We start from the raw sequence: 19,466 nt of genomic DNA, 5'->3' as shown, positions 1-19,466 counted from the left end.
ATCAATTGAACAATTTGATATATGGGCTAGTTAAATCAAGTTCCCATGATTATAAATCTATAAAAATTATAAGAAAAATAGATTACTTATGGAATTTGATGGTCGAATGTTGAAACAAATGGAGGATTTTTCTTTTTTTCTTTCTAGGGTGGAATGGCTAAGCTAAATGAAGAAGATGTTTCATCTCCACTAACTTTAATATATATGCTAATTAATCTTAATTAATCATAATTAATTTTTTAATTAAATTGTTTCTAAGTGCAAATCATCATCACACTACTCGTCTATTTATAATCAGTTTATTAATCATTTTAATCCTTTGAATAATTGTTACTTAAGTCTTCAAGTCTTTTCTTAATTAAAACTCAATAGTGATTGGACTTTTAAAATTTAGTCCTTAAGTTTTAATTAATCATTTTCTCGATTAAATTACTTAACGAAACTTCAATATAATTTTATGTTAACTCCGTATATATTCTTATTCTATATTTACGAACTCGATTTACAAAAATAAAATTCCGAAACCATATTTTTCCAGACCAATAAAAACTAATTCATTACAAATTTAGTCAACCCAAAAACTCCTCGTAATATTAGTTTATGCTACTATTGTACTTAAAACTTACCAAGTCAGCCATTGGATCATCAAACTCTTGTAGGTCAAATCTGGTCTTCATGTCTTCCTTGTAAGTACCCCATTCCAACTTATCAGACCCTCATTCATATTGAGTGTGATATAGGTGCCATTGTAAAGCTTTTCCCTCTAGACCTTCTATTCATCTACCACCGATGCTACGACGAATTATTGTTCTAACATCATGATCCATCCTTTAAAGTCGCCACTATTAAACTTTGGGCATTCCCACTTAAAGGTTCGTTGAAGCCCTAACTCAATATATTGTGGTTGCCTGAAAATTGGTTGCTAAGCCACCGTGGCTCCTTTCCTTTTGCAGAGCTAGCAGAACCAAATAACACTACAAATTTGTCTGGGGTATCTTTCTCTGTTATAAAATCGAAAAAAGAATTAAGATCTAACCAGAGTTCATTGAACCGCTCATCCCTCTTCTTATCTAATGCTTGAAGTTTTGCTTAAGTTTTCAACAGATCTTGCTACTGTTGCGAAACTTGATTCTGTCTGGTGGTAATGTTGTCTGTCAGCATGATGCCAGAGTTAAGGCTTTGATACCACTGATGAGGGGTGAAGTTTCATTAAGAAAAGAAAATAATAGAGAAGAAAGATTCTATAGACAAGGAATACAAAATTTAAAAGAACATTGAGAAGAGAAAAAATAGGGAAAACTGCCTACTCAAAAGCATGACTAATATAATTGTTAGAATTAAGTGACCTGAATCCTTATTTAAATAAAATACAGTGGTAAAATAAAATAAAAGAAGAATCCATATAGAATTACACTTCTTTTATTTTATTTTAGAATAAGGTTTTTTAAACCTTATTAAATTCCATCTATTTGATATTGATTAGAATAAGGTGTTCAGTATTACTAGAATATGGCTTTACAGGCCTATAAATAGACATAGTCTATTCCTCTTGTAATGATTCGAATTCGACATAGTGAATTTTCTTCTCATCTGCTAGTGGTTTTTTCCCGAAAGATTTTTCACATAAAATTTTTCTGTTCTTTATTTTATTTTATTTTCAAAAATTGGTATCCGAGCTTCCGGGTTGTTCATCTTGATCACGGTAATGACGTCTTTAAAATATGAATTTCTGTTGTTGAATCGCAACACCAGATTTGCGTTGTGGCAGATTAAGATGTAAACAGTTCTTGCGCAGATGGATTTGGAGGATGCCGTGCCAGGGATAGATAAGATGCCTTCGACATTAACAGATGAAGTGAAGAAGCGTAAGGATCGAAAGGCGTTAACAGAATTACATCTGCATTTGTCCAACAAAATTTTGTAAATGTGATGAAAGAAAAGACCGCCGCTGCATTATGGAAGAGGATAGAACAAATATGTATGTCGAAAACTCTAACAAGCAAGTTGCATATGAAGCAGCGTCTTTATGCTCATCGTTTGGAGGAAGGTACATCTGTACACGAACACTTAACAATGTTTAAAGAAATTCTCTTAGACTTGGAGGCCATGGAGGTTCAATATGATAAGTGAGATTTAGGGTTGATTCTACTTTGTTCATTGCCCCCGTCTTACTCAACCTTTAGAGACACGATTTTATATAGCCGTGAGTCTCTCATAGTTGATGAAGTTTATGATTCTTTGACCTCGTATGATAAGATTAAGCATCTTGTGGTTAAACCCAACTCTCATAGAGAGGGTCTCATTGTTCGTGAGAGACAAGATTGGAATGCTGATGATAATCGTGGAAGGACACAGGAACGAAATCCTCACTGTAAATCTAAGGGTAGATCAAAGTCTTCAAACAGAGGTAAAACTTGCAACTTCTACAAGAAGAAAGGGCACATTAAATCTGAGTGCTATAAGCTACAAAATAAGATTAAAAGGGAGGCTGCGAATCAAAAGGAAAAATAACCAGAAAATTCTGATGAAGCTGATGTTGTAGAAGACTACAGCGATGGTAAACTTCTAGTCGCTTCTATCAATGATTCTAAAGTAAGCGATGAGTAGATACTTGATTCAGGCTGCACCTTCCACATGAGTCCCAATCGGGATTGGTTTACAACTTAAAAAATAGTGTCTGAAGGTGTTATTTTGATGGAAAATAATGCTTCGTGTAAAATCGCAAGTGTTGGAACACTTAAAGTTAAGATGTTTGATGGAGTTGTCAGAACACTTAGTGACGTATGACATGTTCCAGAATTAAAAATAAATTTAATTTCGTTGAGTACTATTGATTCAAAAGGGTATAGATACACAGCTGAAAATGAGGTTTTAAAGATTTCCAAAGGTTCCCTTGTTGTGATGAAAGGGCAGAGAAATATTGCCAAGTTATATGTTTTGCAGGGTTCTACTGTTACTGGTGATATAGCTGTCGCTTCCTCTTCATTGTCAGGTAATGATATTACTAAACTTTGGCATATACGCCTAGGGCATATGAGTGAGAATGGCATGGCAGAATTGAGCAAAAGAGGACTTTTTGATGGGCAAGGAATTTGCAAACTGAATTTTTGTGAGCACTGTGTTTTTGGGAAGCAAAAGAGAGTTCGACTCACTAGAGGAATCCATAACACGAAGGGAACGTTGGAGTATATTCATTCTGATCTGTGGGGCCCATCTAGAGTGCCTTCGAGAGGTGGAGCTAATTATATGTTAACCTTTATTGATGATTTTTCTAAAAAAGTTTGGGCGTTCTTCCTGAGACAGAAAAGCGAAGTGTTTTTTGCATTTAAGTCTTGGAAAATTATGATTGAAAAATAAATGGGAAAACAAATAAAATACCTCTGCACAGATAATGGCTTAGAGTTCTGTTCTGATGAGTTTAATAGATTGTGCAAATCAGAAGGGATCGTGAGACACTTGACAATTCGCTATACTCCATAGCAAAATGGAGTTGCAGAACGAATGAACAGAATAATCATGGAGAAGGTTTGATGTATGTTGTCAAATGCCAACTTACCGAAGTCGTTTTGGGCAGAAGCAGCCTCTACTACATGTTTTTTGATCAACCGATTTTCATCCATTGCCATTGAAAAAAAGACTCCACAAGAGGTATGGTCTGGTAATCCTGCTAATTATTCTGATTTAAAGATCTCTGGGTGTCCTGCGTATGCTCATGTTGATAATGGAAAATTGGAACCGAGATCCATTAAATATGTTTTTCTTGATTATAAAGTTGGTGTAAAAGGGTATAAGTTATGTTGTCCTGAAAATAGAAAAGTTGTGATTAGCAGAGATGTTTTTGATGAAACTGCTATGCTACCTAACTTATTTCTTAAAGACTCTTCCAATAAATAAAATCAAAAGCAGGTGGAGCATCAAATTAATACAGAGTCGACTCCTCAAGCCAGTACAAAAATTGAGAATAGAATTGCTTCTTTACCGTAATACTCTATCGCCAAAAACAGAACTAGAAGAGAAATTAAACCTCCAAAGAAGTATGCTGAGGCTGATCTAGTTGCTTATGCTTTAAATGTGGCTGAAGATATAAATGCGAATCAAGAGCATCTAATTATTCTGAGGTGGTTAGTTGTGAAGACTCAGAAAAATGGATGTTTGCTATGTAAGAGGAGATTGAATCACTCCACAAAAACAAAACATGGGATCTTATGAAACTTCTTAAAGGTAAGAAGACTGTTCGTTGTAAATGGATGTTTAAAAATAAAGGACTCTAAGAGTTGAAGAACCCAGATATAAGGCAAGGCTTGTTGCAAAGGGTTACAGTCAAATTCCAAGAGTGGACTTTACAGATGTGTTCTCCCTAGTTGTTAAGCATAGTTCGATTCAAGCTTTGCTTGGTATTGTGGCCATGCATGATTTAGAGCTTGAACAGTTAGATGTAAAAACTGTATTTTTGTATGAAGAACTTGAGGAGGATATTTACATGCAACAACCAGGGGGTTTTGCAGTCTCAGAAAAAGAGGACTATGTTTGCTTGCTGAAAAAGCCCCTTTATGGTTTGAAACAGTCACCAAGATAGTGGTACAAAAGGTTTGATTCCTTTATGACTTCTCATGATTTCAAAAGAATTAGTTTTGACAGTTGTGTTTACTTTAAGAAAAACAGCTATGGTTCTTTTGTATATCTATTTCTTTATGTTGATGACATGTTGATAGCAGCAAAAGATAAATGAAAGATAAGAAAGGTCAAAGCCCAACTAAGTGAAGAATTTGAGATGAAAGATTTAGGACCAGCAAAGAAGATACTTGGTATGGAGATTCTCAGAGATAGAAAAACAAGTAAATTGTACCTAAGTCAAAAGGAGTACATTGAGAAAGTTCTTTGTAGGTTCAGTATGCAGAGTGCTAAGCCTGTTAGTACTCCTTTAGCAGCCCATTTCAGACTTTCATCGGCTTTGTCTCCACAATCAGATAATGAGATTGAGTACATGTCACATGTTCCATACTCTAGTGTAGTGGGATCTCTCATGTTTGCTATGGTTTGTTCACGTCCAGATTTATCATATGCAGTCAGCGCAGTTAGCAGATATATGGCGAATCTCGATAAAGAACACTAGAAAGCAGTTCAGTGGATTTTAAGATACTTACAAGGTACTACTAATGTTTGCTTACAGTTTGGAATAACTGAAAATGGAGTCATTGGGTATGTTGATGCTGATTTTGCTGGAGACCTTGATAGAAGAAGATCTCTCACAGGTTATGTTTTTACAATCGAAGGTTGTGCAATCAGTTGGAAAGCTACTTTACAAACTACAGTCGCTTTGTCTACCACTGAAGCTGAGTACATAGCGATTACTGAGGCTTATAAAGAAGCTATTTGGTTGAAGGGACTCTTTAGTGAACTCAATGAAGACCTTGAAATCAACACAGTATTTTGTGACAGTCAGAGTGCCCTATTACTTACAAAATATCAAATGTTTCATGAGAGAACAAACACATTGATGTTCGGTTTCATTTTGTTCGTGATATTATTACTCGTGATGATATTGTTGTGAGCAAAATTAGTACTCATAAAAATCCTGCAGATATGATGACTAAGTCACTTCCTATAACCAAGTTTGAGCATTACTAAAACTTGGTTGGTATTCATTGTTGAAGTTAAACCCTTAAGGGGTTTAATGGAAAAGGTGGAGAACTTGTTTGTTGAGAGTTCGCGATGAAGAACTTGTTCATTGAGAATTCGTGTCAAGGTGGAGATTGTTAGAATTAAGTGACCCGAATCCTTATTTAAATAAAATACAGTGGTAAAATAAAATAAAAGAAGAATCCATATAGTATTACACTTCTTTTATTTTATTTTAGAATAAGGTTTTTTAAACCTTATTAAACTCCATCTATTTGATATTGATTAGAATAAGGTGTTTTAGTCTTACTAGAATATGGCTTTACAAGCCTATAAATAGACATAGTCTATTCCTCTTGTAATGATTCAAATTCGACATACTGAATTTTCTTTTCCTCTGCCCGTGATTTTTTCCCGAAAGGGTTTTCACGTAAAATTTGTGTGTTCTTTATTTTATTTTATTTTCACAATAATATATATATCCAGGTAATTACATCAATCAAAAAAACAAACAAAATAACAGAAGTAATACAATATTCTAATAGAATAACAATGGCGGCTATAACCGACCAAATAACAGCAGAAAGAAAAGATAAATTCTCAGAACAATCTCATTATAGATTCGAATCATATTTAATTTTTTTGACACAAAACTTAAAATTACACATAGCCCCTCCCCAACTTATAAATAGTAAAATAATGAACTTCAATGCCTCGAACTCACATGTCAATCAAGTTAAGGCTTCGTAAAATATTAGAATTAAAGATTTGTAATTAATAAAAATATGACATGTAAAAATAAAAAAATTAAAATCCATTTAATTAAAATTAAGCACTTTAAAATTTTAAAAAAGTAATTAAGTGCTTTAATGGCAAAATTATAAATTAGAAGTTTATTTGAATACAAAGAAGCAAAAGGGCTTGTTTGAACATAATGTAATAGTTTGAGGACTTCCGAATATTAGCCTAAATCTTAATAACATAACTCTAGCCCTAAACTGCTTCAACTTTGGGGGAACGCCTCCACCGTATCCTATATATAATCCTTGGTTTTTTTTTTTTTTTTTGGTTATTCATAATTAAAAATTTCTTCTTTCTGTAATATTGTTTTCTTTAATCTTTGAATTTGAATTTGTTTATTTAATAAACCGGGGCGGGCGTGTCCTCGCTTTGAAGGCTGCCATGGAAGCAATTGCGAGGAAAAAAGTGGAAGAAGGGTACGATTGTTCGATTTGTTTGGAAAAGTTTAAAGAGGAAGAAGAAGGAAGTGAGATGCCATGCAAGCATGTGTTTCATTTCGATTGTGTTGAAAAGTGGCTGCGCATCAATCGGTCCTGCCCGGTTTGTCGGTTTGTGATGCCGGGTGAGGAGGGTGAAAGCAGCGGCAGCGGTGAGGGCAGTAGTAATTTGGGAATATTGGGATCGGGAAATCAGGAGATTGTACAGTCGGTTGTAAGAGTATCTAGCCTGGCTAATTTGATAGCATTAGCAATGACGGCTTCAGGTCTGAGGTCGGAACAATGATGATGGTGAGGAGTGTTTAGCTGAAGCAATACTTTCAGAGATTTTGTGAACCCAAACTAATCAAAATTCTTGCCTTTTTTATTTAGGAGACTTAAGTGTAGAGAGTAGAGTAGATAATTATTATGATGATGCTGAAGCATACCCTTCTACAGGACTAGTATTGAGTACCACAATGATCTTCCATACTGGTAGTAGTCAATATTGATTTCAGATTTTAGGGTGTTTTGATTTATTGAATATAAGATTTTTTTTTTAGGTTGAAAAATAAATTTAAAATTTTGATAGTTTTTATTATTGTTTTATAAAGTATTTTGAAAATTTTAATGAAATTATTATTGTTGTTAAAAAATGTTTTTGAAAAATAAAACATCAATTCTAGATATATGTTTTAAAGTAGAAAATATAATAAAATACCTTTGCTAAAAATCAAAAGTTCAAATTATTTACTTAGATTAGAATTTAAGTTTAAAATCAAGGTTTTGAACACAAAGTATTAATAGGGTTTATAAGGATGTAAAATTATTTAGCATGGTAAATGGTAACTATATAGTTTGATTGGAAGTTATGATTTTAGTGTAATTTTAAAACAAATTTATATACAATGATTATAATAGTTCATATGGCCAATCATAATTTATAAATTATATTTATTATATCTACTCTTTAATGTTTAAGATTTGTTAATCACCCCATTGATTTAATGGTAAACTTATGTGAATTTCAAGCTCATTAGCATGAGGTCCAATTTTGATCCTAATATTTGTAAAATCTTTTTTATTGTAAAGTAATTATTCACTTGTATAAAAATGTTTAAATTTTTTAATTAGATTTCAATTTTATTTAAGAAAAAAAGATAAAATTGATTAAAAATAATAAAAAAACAGAGTAAATTTATCCAAAATTCAAATTTTGCTCAAAATATTAAATTACTTAAAAATTAGTAATATTAGGAAGGGTATAAAGAAGACATTGGTCTTTACAAGCTATTCAAGCAAGTAATTGTCGAACCAAGCTTGAGATATTGATCGAGCTAAATCCAATATCTTGACTCAAACGACTTGCAATTCTATCGAGCTTTTCATAATAATGGTGTTAATGTAAAATTTTATGCATAGATATTGTCTATATTAATATATATATTTATTTAACGGTTGATCATTATTTACATAAAACAAATAGTTAGAAATTTTTATTTTATGTCAAAATTAATATGCATAATTCACTTGAATAAAGCATAAAATATGACACTTAGATTGCTAAAATATTAATTGTATAAGACTATACAAAAAGTTTAAAATTATTTTTATATTATTAAATTACATTATAGTCCTTGATATATATTATTAACCCTAAACTTAATTATTGAGTCAAACTAAAGCTCGAGTTTGAACTTGGCTATAAAAATTGATAAACGAACTTATTCGAGCTCAAACTCAAGTGGTGAAATCTCATGGATAATGACATATAATTAAGGTTTACAATCTTTTTATCTAAAGAAGAATCCTGTGATTTGTATATATCAACAATAATGGCCGATTCATGCAAGTAGTAGTGCTTATCCCTTCCCAACCACATCTTCAAAAATATGCTCTATCCTTTCTTTCTTTTACACTGGTATGTTCAAATCATCTTTAAAGATTGTAATGTAAATCATATCCCCATGCCGTGTCCCTACATAAATGTTTTATGAAAGATATAAGAGTTGGAGCAACATAACATAGACACAGATAAGAGGTTGAACCAATGTTAAACCGACATGCAAAGCAAAATCGGTTTATCCTTTACTGCTAACAGCTTAAAATCATAAGAAGGGAAGGAACTAAATTACCTTTGCGATATATCTGCATGCTGTTCATCTCGCCTTTTCTTCCTTTAACGGAATATGCTTGAACCAAGGGAAAATATACTTTTAGTACAAACTGGTAATGCTTCAGCGACAGAAAACATAAGCAAATATAACAATCGGCTTTGTTAATATCGAATATGATAAGATATACTACTATCAAATGTACACAACAATAGAATGTAGAGATTCAGCAGAGAATACTTGCAAGACATATAACCTTCTCGAAATCATCTGGTTCAGGAACTGTATGAGCAATAATTCTCACTACACCAAGTTGATGTAATCAGCAGTACACTACTATGAAGCTGAAAATGTAGGAAATATTACTTGTAAAACAGACCAAAGATTCAAAAGACCTTGTAGCTAAGCCCTAAAGTATGCCCGAGTGAGAGAGTTAATCCAGGACCTTGCTCTTGTTCCACGAACCTGTCTTTGCGAAATTGACCAATAGATCAAACTCAGAGTAAGGACTTAGATAATGCTCATTGCCTGCCCAAGGGTTAAAAATCAAATCAGAGTAAGAGGTGGGAGTAACACCTATATGGCTTGCAGGAGCAGAAGTCCCCATCCATCGAGGATAAGATCTGAGGAAGCTTAGAACTCCTTATCGGACTCCTTGTACAAGCCGCAACACGATCAAATAGTTCTCGTAACACAACAAGAATCAAACAGCTCAACAAAAGCATGATTATCTAATGCCTATTCAAATTTCAATGATTTATAGCTACACAAAAATAAATTGCAAAGCTAAGAACACAAACATATAAGCTTTAAAACATAAATTTCCCTAAAATAGCTATAAAATAAAGGGTTTTCATTTTCTCCACTAATAACCCGACTGTATATAATCCTTACAACTTATTGCTCTGAGAAGCTTATTTAAAGACAACATAACTTGCGAAGGCCCTCAAACTCCTCTCAGCATTATGAGCTAGTTTCTGTATTTGATTTAAAATTCATCTATCTAATCGTATCCTTAAACCCTATTTCTTGATCTTTCTTTGCTTCTTCAGTCCCGGAACCTCCAATCTGCCAATGGAACATCCACATTTAGCTCGAAACACAAGCACTGCTCTTCCATTAACCGGTGCCAGCTTCTTTAACTCGGCTTCCAATTCCTTATGATGATTGTGCAGCAATTGGAGAAGTCCTTTGGAAACACCATCTTTAACTGTAGGGCTCAAGTTCTTAACACACTCCTCGGTTTCCAACTGAATATCGAATTCGGTGGCCTTATTAAGCCCTTTACAGTGAGGGTTCCCACATTTTCTAGTTGTACAAAGAAGCAAAATCCAAGCAGCTATTGCAGAACAAGAAAAACCAAGTCCTATGGAACCATATATCATTGGAGATATCATCATTTCATCTCTAACCAAATCATATGCAGCTTCAATGAATTCAATCACTTTCAAAGATACGCATTTTATAGTTGGAAACAACAAGATTCCAAAAGCAGCAATCACAGCAATTAAGATTACAACATCAACGGCAGCAGATCTTGATCTTTCACAAGAGGGGATTTTTAAACAACTTGGTGGATTGAATACCTTTTGTTTCTTACAAAAATTGCCCTTTGATGACGCTGATTTGGGGTTCATCATGAGATCACTTGAATTCCCAGAATTTGCCATTGGAGAAATCAGGTCAACCGAATTGCAGACGGAGATTGATCTATGGAAATATACCATTTCAAATCAAACCCTGAAATTTAACTCCAAAGAGAACCCAATAAATCAATTTTTCCTTCAACCCTAAACTCCAAATCCAGACCAAACCCACCTCATAAAAGCTCAAAAAACAAAGGGAAATAACTTTATTATTTCCACCTCAACAAGATCAGGTGCTTCAATTAGCATCCAAATGATTATATCCCTTTAAAAGAAAAAAAAACACCAAAAAGTTGGGAAATTTTCAATCCTATATTTAGATTTGAGATTGAATTATTGAAGAGCAAAAGAAGAAGTGGAACTGAATTAGATTAAGACAGGCCGGCTACGGGAAGAGAGAGAAAGGGAACAAAGGAAGTCTCTCTTTATCATAAAAATTTCTTCAGCTAATATACAAAAACTATAGTTGTTTTACACGTTTAAAGAAAAAAATTAAAAATGGAAACTTTTTTTTTGGGCTTTTGATTATTAGAATGGGCTTCAACTTTGCTTCTTTCTTCTTTTTTTTCTTCTTTTTTTAATTTTAAAAAGTTATGTTTTCAACAATGTCTTCATGATTTTTGTGGGTCATTCTTTAAGCTTTCTTCCATCTCTTTTCCTTTATTTTTATTTTATTTTTAATATTTTATTTTATAAAACATTTCTCACCAATGGAATCTAGCTAAAATACAAAAAAGCCTATTTTTTAAAAATTACAGGATTAAGTTGGTTTTTTAAAATTTATGAAATTAGGCCAAAAATGGAAAAATAAATTAAGGTTATTTTATTATTTTAGGGTTAGAATTTAGATTTTTGTTAAGGGTTTAAGATTACGATTTTATAAGATTAAGGGTTTTAGGGTTTATAAAATAATGGATTCAACTTTTTAAATTTTTATATATTCTTTAGAAACTTTTTATAACTTATTGAGTTATGAAATTAATATTGTTTTCAAAATTTGAAATTATTTAGAGCCCAATTTGGTATAATTTTCATAAATGACAAGTAGCAAAAGGGTATTTACAACAATCGTATTTACACCAATCATATATTTGAATTATTCAAATTGTAAAATTTAATTTGATTTGAAATCAAAACTCAAATTACATTAACTCTTTGTTTGTATTTTTTTCTAAATGGAACTAAGTTTTGATCACCGTAGTTAACGACAAGTTGAGGTCGATCAAAATTTTTCAAAAAATATTATCTCGAGAATCTCGAAATATCTAATGGGTGAGTGGGAAGTTTGTAGGAGTTGAATTTGGTAGTGGAAAAACACTCAACATAAGGTGAGTTTTCAGTGCAATGTCAGAAAAGTGAAAGCGCGTCCAACTAGATGCATTTTTGTGCCATGCCAGCTAAAAATGTGTTTATCTGGTTGCGATTTCAATGCATTTTTCTGACATTGTATTGAAAATGCATCTAGTTGGGCGCGTTTTCAGTGACATTTTTTTACATGTCACAAAAAATGCACCCTACGTGAAGCATTTTTCTTCTACCAAATTCAACATGTGCAAACTTTCTACTCACCTGTGAAATATCTCGGGAATATTTTTTAAATCAATTGTCACTCACCCCCTACTCTATAAAAGGATGACTTTCAGCATTGGGTGTTATAAGACAATTTCGAGCAAACTAAATCGCACGAAGAATCGAAAGAATAGGAAGTTCACAAGGTGTTTCATAAGACAGAATTTGGAGCAAACACCTAATTGCATCAACAAAGGTTTGATTTTTATTGTTCATATATAATTACAATTTTATTTTTCTGCATAATGTTTTTGTTTCCAACATGTGAAAGAGGTTATTTCGTTGAAATGAGCGGACGAATTAATGTTGTTGTTTATTACGATAGTGAAGTCTATGACACCGACAATGGAATCATTTTCACATCAGAGAACACAACACGATTGGCTTTTAACCTGAACATACAATTGCTAAAGTTGCGCACAAGAATTAGGCAAAAAATTGTTGGATCCACCCAATAAGAGTATCGCCATTGAAATATCGATTTTGTGTTTCGGTCAACCCCATCAAATATGATGCATTCGATATCAGAGACGCAAAGGGGATGAGGCGATAGTGCGTACATATATTACTAGTGGAACACCAATACTCAAGTTACATGCGGAGTTTGCAAACACAGATAAAGGTGGTCGGAAGTCGACATATGTTCCAATTCAAGAGGCTGGAATGGAAGAGCAAGTTGAGAGTCTAACGACACAGTTGTGCAGTGGGTTCATTGATTTGTTAGAAAGTTCCCATTATGATATCCCAGAATCATCAATGGAAATACACTCATTGGTTTTAGCCTTAGATTTCAACCGTGATAGATAGAATATCCAACAGTAGGGTTTTGGTGGTAACCCAAAATACTGGACCCCAACAGGACAACCAAGTAGTAGTTTTGATTTGAACTTCGGTTAGGCGATGTTCAACACTAGGAACACTTATAGGGGTATGGAATCAAGTTCCAGTAGTAGGCACTCAGTAGGTGATTTTGTTTGTTTCAACAACTATACAAGAAGGGATGATGTACTTCCTTCAAACTACACTAACAAGGGGATATCCAACTATGGACATGTTGATAAGTTTGAGAATAAAGAGGGCACTAAATTAAATGTCGATACAATCTATGATTCCGGGTCAAATGGTTCAGAATTGCATTATTTTCTAAACTAGAGTCAATTTTAACTAAACCAGAATATGGAAGTTTAAACGGTGAAGGTCCGGGTGAAAATGTTTAAGAAGATCTATGGTTCAAAGCAGATTCACTTCCGTCCCATATGCATAATGTGGACCTCTCGGCAGAAGTTGGGTAGGAGTTTGTAGAACTCCCACATAGATGATCAGGCCATGCGAGTTCTGTGTTGGATTCGGGTGATTTAGAAGTGGGAAAAGAGTTTTCCTCTAAATATGGTTTTATCATAGCGGTAAAGCGATACAACATAAAGAAATAAGTAAACTTCCATGTTGTTAAATCACAATTGGAAAATTTTGAGGTGAAATGTGTAATGCTCGTTTTGCATGCGTGTGTTGTTGCGGGTACTACGTCAAGACTGTATTATATTTAAGGTATTGAATTCCTAATTTTAATGTACACGTGTTGTAGGTATTTCACAAGATCATTAGAAATTGGATTCGGAAATAATCGCGAACATAATACTACCTTTGGTGAAAGCGAGTCCTAGGGTTGTTGTGTCGATTTTAATTGTAAATATTCGTAGCTAGTACGATTAAAAGTCCTCATACTCCAAGGCATGGATCGTAAAGAAGAAGGCATTGAAGAAGATGCATAGTGGATGAAACGTATCGTACAATGATTTGTGGCAGTGGTGTTAGGTACTAGAGCAGTACATTTCGAATTGCGTAACTAATCTAGAAACAATGTCTACGTATTACAACGACCAGTTGGTCCATGGATGCAGAGTGTTTCATCTTTTCTGTTGGACTTTCAAGAAATGTAGACAAACATTCCGGTACTATAAGCCATTAGTATAAATCGACAACACTTTTATGTATGAGAGATATACGCATTGATGTTGTTGGCCGTAGAACTGGTGGTAATAAAAAAATCCTACCAATTGCAAAAACGCCAACGAAAAATGCTGACGATTAGGATTTCTTCCTGTCTAAGTTGATGAGGTATGTTGTCCCCTAACACGATATATGCATCATCTCTGACAAGGGGCCTAAAATACTGGCCGCAATTGAACAATAAGGAAGCTTTTAAGACTGCACACACCATAGGTATTGTTTAAGACATGTTGTAGCGAACTACTAGAGACATCATGAGTCTGAAGCTTAACACTCACAAGTAATTAACATATATATATATATATATGTGTGTATTTTCCATTATTTCAATTGTCTGATATTTAACCGGTCAATAGATGTTAGGATAAATGGATAAACTATTCACTTTTCTCGACAGGGTACGAGCTCGTCAAAAACTGTTTCCATGAAATGTTGGAAAACTTACGGGCCATTAACAGTGTCTATACAAGCTACGTCTCTAGCATACCCTTCGATCAATAGACACAATCATATGAAGGGGGTCTACGATATGGGCACATAACGACAAACCTGGCAGAATGCATCAATTCCTTATTGAAGGGAACGCGTCATATGCCGATAACTTTGGTTGTGAATGAAACATATTTCTGTTTGGCAGAAATATTTCCAAAGAAATTAGGGAGGTTATAACATTAGCGAACTGTGTGCATTCAATGTGTCACTCGTACGAAGACCTATCATTTCGAGTTATGAAGCTCGACAGACCTGATCAAGGTATTGTCGGGGGAGCGTATCGTGTACACTTGAGACCACAGACTTGCGACTATGGGAGATTTGACCGAAATGTGCTTGCCATCTAAACGAATTAGGGATTTTTTCATTACTAATTTCAATAAACACAAAATAAATTGTAATACAAAATTAATTTAAAAAAACCTTAATACAAATTTAATAAAAAGAGAGAATTGCAAGGGGAATAAAAATTGGTGTGAGAATTAGGAGGAAATAGAGAGAAATCTAAAAGAGATTTGAAAGAATATTGATAATGTGAGAGAGAGTTGAATTGAAAAATAATGAAATTAGGGGTTTAAATAGGAAAATAAAAAAGAGACATTGGGGTGGAGGAGTAGTCATTATGAAAACATTTCCAACTAGAAGTGTTTTCCTCCTAATTCACTAAAATACATCCAACTGGACGTGCTTTGTTTTTGCCTAATTTGGTAAATTTAAAAAAAAACAACCAATCCAATAATTTTTCAAAAAAATCGACATATTTCTATATTTTACTTATAGACAATATGCTAAATATTCTTCATTAATTCCTTTCGTTTAGATCGGGTTTTGAACTTATACTAGCATTAATCTCCCTACTTTGTTAGGGTTTTTATTTATAATTTATATATTTTCATTAATTAAATAATAAATTATATAAATTATATTATACTAAATAAAATAAAAAATAAATGATTACTTTTATTTTTTGCATTAAGAATCTATATTATTTATATGAATATTTAAAATATACTTAAATCTTATTATTTAAAATAAATAAAATATTTCTCACCTAAGTAGCAGCATTCGTTTTTCATTTTAGCTTTTTTCTGATATGATTGGACATGGATTATGAGTAAATTTATGATTTAATATGTATACTAAACCTTAAATATAATATTTTGAAAATAAAATAAAATAGTCAAATTTTAATATTTTCTTCAAGCAACGATGGTAGGATACTAAACTATATATCCAATAGTCAGATACATAATTTAAGAATAATAATAATTCTACAGGTTTTCATACACATTGAGTACGAATCTTAAACTAATATACAAGTCACTATGTGGACTCAACTTCACTCGATTCTGAATCTTAAACCTGTAGGGTAATAATGTATGCTATATGGTTTTTGTGGGCATCAAGGAATAGATTGATCCATGATAGAGACGCACAAACGCCATAGGAGATAATTGCTAAAGTAGGAGCTTACATTGGTGAACTCAATGCTCTAAGGGCCAGGTCGTCTGCAAATATAATTGAATCAGAGGTCAGATGGAGTCCTCCGGGTGGCGATTTCATTAAGATTAATTATGATGCAGCATTTCAAAAGCACTCTCTGAGATCATGCACAAGGATTATTATTAGAAATCAAGTGGGAGATACTTTGGTATCCTCAATAGTACGGAACAAATACATACCTACTGAGTTTGCTGTGGAGGCTCTAGCATGCCTTCAAGCAGTTCGGTTGGGGCTAGATCTGGAGAGGGTGAAGCTAGAACAAATTTTTAGGAGCGGATAAAATTTTAATTTTTTATAGTTTATATCTTTATAATTTATAAAAAATTAAATTGATTTTTTATAATTTTAGGGCCAAAATATAATTTTACTTTTACTAATTTAAAATTTTTAAAAAATTTTAAGGGCCTAAATAACAATTTTATATTTTAGGGGGAGCCGGGTCTCTACCAGCCCCTAGCTTCGCCTCTGAATCTAGAGCTCCAAGAGGTTATTATCCAACGAGATGCTCTTACGATGGTTAAAAGACTTCTGGATAAAAATAAAGATGGATCAATTATTAGTACATACATTGAAAAGTCAAAATTTCAAGAACTGCATGTTTAAGCATACTTCAAGAAAGGGGAATGAAACAGCACATTGCTTGGCGACAGAATGTTTTAAAAGGGGAGGGACTCTTATCTTGTTGGAGGAGTGTCGGATTTTGCAAAAACACAAGTGAATAATTTTAGATTTTGTATAAATTTAAAATTTAAAATTTAAAAATTTTAATAAAATTTATTTTAAAAAGTTGTCTACGTATTCAACATTCACTCCATTTATAAAAATTATTTTATGAACTCTTTCTACCACATTATTTATAGTCCCGTCTAATTAAAAGAGGGCATATCATTTTTTTTTCACATCATATATTCATTAGGAGTAAATTTCTAAATAAAAAATGACGTGTCTTTTTTAATTGAACGGAATTATAAATAATATAATTAAAAGGGTCTATAAAATAATTTCTTCTAGGATTCATTACAATACAAGGCTTGAACTAAGAATAAACCCGTGGCTTTTTTTTCTTCTCATGGCGAAGGAATATGAAAACTTAGCTATTGTATCCAATGACCCGTCATTAGCTAATAACTCAAATGTCAATCAGCTTAAGCTTATATGAATGCCTTCGCATAAACAAAACCATGAAATCTTTTGTATGCTTTCTTTCTCCTGTTATATTTGTATAACATCTTTAGGGTTTTTCTTTTATGTTTTCCTCTCATTTTTAATTAAGGGTGGATATTAAATTGAATTAAATTGAATGAACAAATTTTGAATTAATTGAGTTGATGATTCTTATTTTATCATTTTAATTCGATTCGATTTTTTTTTAAATTGAGTCAAGTGAAATGAAATTCAAGTTGAGCCAAATCAAATAAAATTGTTCGAGTTAAATTAAAAATTAAATATGTCAAATTAAAATCTTGTTATAGTATAACTAATTTTACGTTAGAGCAAATAAATTTGAAACCATATATATTTGAAAAAATTCAAAGCAAAATAAGAAAAAAAACTAAGATACTTTAGTATGATAAACTTTAATCATTAATTAATTTATTTAGGTTCTCAAAATTATTATTTTAGTAGGTTTTAAAATTTTAACTTTCTTTATATATTCTTTAGAATTCTTTAAAAATTATATATTTTTAAAAATTTAATTTTAAAATTATTTTAAATTTTTTGTAATTTTTTAGAGATCAAATTGTTCGTTTTCAAAATTGATAGGGACCAAATAGGTATTTATACCAATCCCTATGCCTATCCTCCCCCGTATTGGTCTAGGCATAAGGATTGCAAGAAAGAAGAGTTTGAAGCAAGTATGCTATGCCAAACACAGACCTCTCCTCTTGGGTCATTCAAATAGGCACTACCTTTTAGCTTTAAACCCTTAATTCAAGAGACATATGCTATCCTCAGCAATATTGCTATCACTGATCAGAATTTCAATATTTCTGTTGTGCAGGCTCCACTATATGGCAAGCACAGAGCATACTTTATTGTAATTCATTGTTAACTCATCTAAAATTTTTTGAGAAGAAGAAGACTTAGAGAAACAGAGAAATTTAGGAAGCCATGGATACTAAAAACACACTGATATTTTATTGATAGGAAACTCGATGCCCCTTACAAACTGATATCATCTCCTTTTATAGCTGAAGGAGAGATAATAAAACAAAATTGTAAACAGTTCTAAAGCACACAGTACTATAGACATTATTACATAAAGCAAACAGTACTATAAAGTAGCTGATCATGAGTGACTTCTTTTAGCTATTAGCATTTGATTGGGGATATTGAGCACTGTCCATGAAATCTTCACTATTTGCTGGCATATCCAAATCTTCATCCATATCCTTATTATCGTCTTGTTCTTGGTGCATCTTTAAGAGACTGATTTGACTACAATACCACGGGTATTCTTGAGACCACTCTGAAGAATTTGGGATGCTCTCATAATAATCCTAAATGGCTTTTATCCTTTGTGATAAGGTTTGGATCTTATTGGCCATGTGTCCCAAGGAGCATCAATGTCTAGAGGAGGCCATATCTCAAATGGGATAACCCTATTGAGCTGGCAAAGGAACTTCTGTATGATCCTGTAGTGTAGGTCAGATTTTCTAATATCTTCATCAAGAACTTTGTGAATCCATGCAGTAGGAAAAGATCCTAACTGAGTTGATTTTCCCTGTTGAACCAGAGATTGTGGTTTGTGGAAGATAATGATCATATAATTCCCCTTATTTTCTTGATAATACTGAACAATCATGTTCATCAACTATGTTAGAGGATGGAACCTACATAAAAAAGTAAAAAAGTTTTTATGTTGTGGTTCAATATTTCCTCTAATAACTTTCATCAGAAAATAACGGAGATCAGGGATGAGGAATTGAATGGCTATATGATGGAGATGAGTGAGGTACCACAAGAACCATTTTACTTCATTAGGTTGTTCCACAAATTCAAATTTGATAGGATGAATGAAGGGATAATCAGGATGCACACCCCATGGTCTTAGGATAAGTCCGCTAAAATTTTTAAAGACTTGAATTTGATATTCAAACATCATGTCTTTGGTTTTGGGATGAAAGTTTCCTTGTTCAATCAAAGTCATGACTTCAGGTGGAAATTTTGGATTAAGGTTTGGGGCAATAGGGTAAGAAGTAAGAAATGGAGAAGATGAAGAGGATGGTCTATACATCATGATGGGTCTGGGCTAGAAAATTCTTCTGTAGGCGAGGACTTTTGGTTTGGGCCTAGAA

At 32.8% G+C, this 19,466-nt stretch overlaps 2 protein-coding genes and 1 long non-coding RNA gene across 12 annotated transcripts; 1 reads left to right on the top strand and 2 right to left on the bottom strand.

Annotated features, from left to right (window-relative positions):
• Positions 1 to 6,554: 6,554 nt before the first annotated feature.
• Positions 6,555 to 7,419, top strand: LOC108459816 (E3 ubiquitin-protein ligase MPSR1-like). Its single transcript, XM_017759216.2, has one exon. It carries the CDS (start codon positions 6,802 to 6,804, stop codon positions 7,141 to 7,143), a length of 342 nt encoding a protein of 113 aa, XP_017614705.1. The 5' UTR covers positions 6,555 to 6,801; the 3' UTR covers positions 7,144 to 7,419.
• Positions 7,420 to 8,433: 1,014 nt separating this feature from the next.
• On the bottom strand, positions 8,434 to 11,067 carry LOC108460972 (uncharacterized protein At5g19025-like). 10 transcript variants are annotated; one of them, XM_053027339.1, is made up of 4 exons: positions 9,346 to 11,067; positions 9,191 to 9,253; positions 8,972 to 9,028; positions 8,434 to 8,814 (listed from the first exon to the last, which is right to left on the bottom strand). In XM_053027339.1, exon 1 carries the CDS (start codon positions 10,675 to 10,677, stop codon positions 9,973 to 9,975), a length of 705 nt encoding a protein of 234 aa, XP_052883299.1. In that variant the 5' UTR covers positions 10,678 to 11,067; the 3' UTR covers positions 8,434 to 8,814; positions 8,972 to 9,028; positions 9,191 to 9,253; positions 9,346 to 9,972. The 10 variants fall into 10 exon arrangements, with proteins under 10 accessions (XP_052883299.1, XP_017616194.1, XP_052883298.1 ...); XM_017760705.2 differs by having other exon boundaries at positions 9,207 to 9,253; XM_053027338.1 differs by having other exon boundaries at positions 9,191 to 9,294; positions 9,396 to 11,067.
• A 4,782-nt stretch (positions 11,068 to 15,849) lies between these two features.
• Positions 15,850 to 16,768, bottom strand: LOC128291508 (uncharacterized). Its single transcript, XR_008281317.1, has 2 exons — positions 16,347 to 16,768; positions 15,850 to 16,264 (listed from the first exon to the last, which is right to left on the bottom strand). It is a non-coding gene; the product is annotated as an uncharacterized LOC128291508 (long non-coding RNA).
• Between the last annotated feature and the right edge of the window lie 2,698 nt (positions 16,769 to 19,466).

The sequence above is a fragment of the Gossypium arboreum genome, chromosome 4, assembly GCF_025698485.1.
Source record: "Gossypium arboreum isolate Shixiya-1 chromosome 4, ASM2569848v2, whole genome shotgun sequence".
NCBI lineage: Eukaryota > Viridiplantae > Streptophyta > Magnoliopsida > Malvales > Malvaceae > Gossypium > Gossypium arboreum.
This window is presented reverse-complemented; position numbering and strand designations above follow the sequence as displayed.